Here is a 2,143-nt window from a genome sequence, read left to right as displayed (position 1 = left end):
GTGAAGGAAAATGTCTCCGTTTTCAAATAATACTCAGAGTGAGAGGTCTTACTTCGGGTTAACACTGCAGCAGGTGAAGGAAAATGTCTCCGTTTTCAAAGTCGCTGAGGTTTTCTCAGCGTGTAGCTGCAGCATGTGTGCGACAACACTCCTCTCTCACAAGTATGTTTCATCAGAGATTCATCATTTGATTTTAGAGAGCTGTTTTGACTTGGAATTGTCTGCACTGATGTTGTGACTGCTAACACATGGCAGTGGGACTGCTCTGAGCTAGCTGCTAGCTAACTTCAGTCACATCCATAGGGTCACATCCATTATTGACCTCAGTTCAGTGGCTTATAAAGGACATGCGCAGTTCAGCTGGAGTCTGTTTAGTTTGTCTTCATTGACAAGAGGTAACCTATGAGAGGATTTGGCTAAGTGTAGAAAACCCATTAACATTTAGTTTTAAGATTGAACGTTGAATTGTTCTGCATGTGTATTAACTCAACTCATTTTTTTTGTATCTCACCTCTCATACATCCAAGCATGCAGCCCAGACTGCTTCACAAAACAACAGAGACGGAAAACAACAGCAGCAGATAAAATGATACAAGAATAAAACAAGATAGAGGAACGTGACATGAAATACTTTAAAATAAAAGGTAAATAAAATCAATTGAAATTAAATGAAATCAATATATTACATAAAGTCAATTAAAACAAATAAATAAATAACATTAAATCAATTGAAATGAAATCAACCTATGTAATACAATCATTTAAAATAAAATCAATCAATTAAATACAATCAATTAAAAATAAAACCAATAGATTAAAATAAATAAATCAATAAAATAAAATAATTTAAAAAGAAGAAGAAATAATACAAATTAAATAGATAAAAATGATGCTAAAACAATGGTCATAAAAGTAATAATGTAGTCCAGGGCTAAAAGGAAGTTACTCCAAGTTAAAGCCAGATGAAAAAGGTTCAATCTCAAGTTTACTTTTAAAAGCACCCAGAGAGCTCGCCGTTTTAATGTCCAGAGGCAGAGTTCCACAGTTTAGGAGCATAAAAACAGAAAGCATTCTCGTGATCGTGGTGGAACATAAATGACAGGAGATCAGTGATGTATGGAGGAGCGAGGCTGTTAAGAGCTTTAAAAACAAGTAAAAGGACTTTAAAATCAATTCTAAAAGATATTAACTAGATGTATCTTGATACACTTGAAACTCCTGTGTTAGTATTATTTGTTCCCAATAAGAATAAGAACCATCTCACAAACCTGAAATGTACATTTAAAGTTTCAGTTTAGTCGATCATATTCATGTTAAAGTTTGTATACAGATCACTGCATGCTGACGTTAGTTGTATCTGTCTCACTCACTAGCTCTTGTGATGTAACCTGTCTGTGTTTGTGCTCAGCTGAACTGATAGAAAACATGGATAAGAAGGCCACCTGGGACCGCTTCTACACTGAAAGCAACAGCAAGACCACAAACTTCAAAAACTTTGAGTGGTTCTTCGGGTTCGATGCCATCAGAGACTTCATTATGCCCCTTTTGCAGACCAAGTCCAACCCAGATGCTCTGCTCCAAATCCTGGATATGGGCTGTGGCACCTCTGCTGTGGGGCCCTGTATCTACAGACACTCTCCTGTACCAGTCCGGGTCACGTGTGCTGATATTTCCCCTATAGCTGTGCGACTAATGCAGGAACACGTCCAATCCAAAGCCATCCAACCTCTCAATCTCTCCTCTCAGCTTGAGTTTGTAGAGCTGGACTGCACACGGCTTCACAAACACTTTGGTTCCCGCAGTGTGGATCTCATTGTCGACAAGGGCACCACAGACGCCTTGTTGAGGTCCAAAGAAGGCAAAGGGAAGGCAGGTCTGGTGCTGAAGCAGTGTTTGAAGGTGCTGCAGGGTTCAGGGAGTCTGCTCCAGTTCTCTGATGAGGACCCTGATGCCAGGCTGCTGTGGCTGGAGACTGAGGCACAGGAGCAGGGGTTGAAGGCAGCAGATGTTGGGGTGCATGAGGTTGGGGAGCTCAGGGGGGTTTGTTATTACTGCTACCAAGTGACCCCTCGATCAAATATATAGCTATAACTTTGGACTGTAACCCATTAATAAATGATTGAACATGGCTTTAAAAACATGA

At 39.8% G+C, this 2,143-nt stretch overlaps 1 protein-coding gene across 1 annotated transcript; it reads left to right on the top strand.

Moving 5' to 3' along the window:
- cskmt (citrate synthase lysine methyltransferase) lies at nt 1–2,143 on the top strand. Its single transcript, XM_034677270.1, has 2 exons — nt 1–162; nt 1,409–2,143. Exons 1-2 carry the CDS (start codon nt 84–86, stop codon nt 2,083–2,085), a joined length of 756 nt encoding a protein of 251 aa, XP_034533161.1. The 5' UTR covers nt 1–83; the 3' UTR covers nt 2,086–2,143.

The sequence above is a fragment of the Notolabrus celidotus genome, chromosome 23, assembly GCF_009762535.1.
Source record: "Notolabrus celidotus isolate fNotCel1 chromosome 23, fNotCel1.pri, whole genome shotgun sequence".
NCBI classification, from domain to species: Eukaryota; Metazoa; Chordata; class Actinopteri; order Labriformes; family Labridae; genus Notolabrus; species Notolabrus celidotus.
This window is presented reverse-complemented; position numbering and strand designations above follow the sequence as displayed.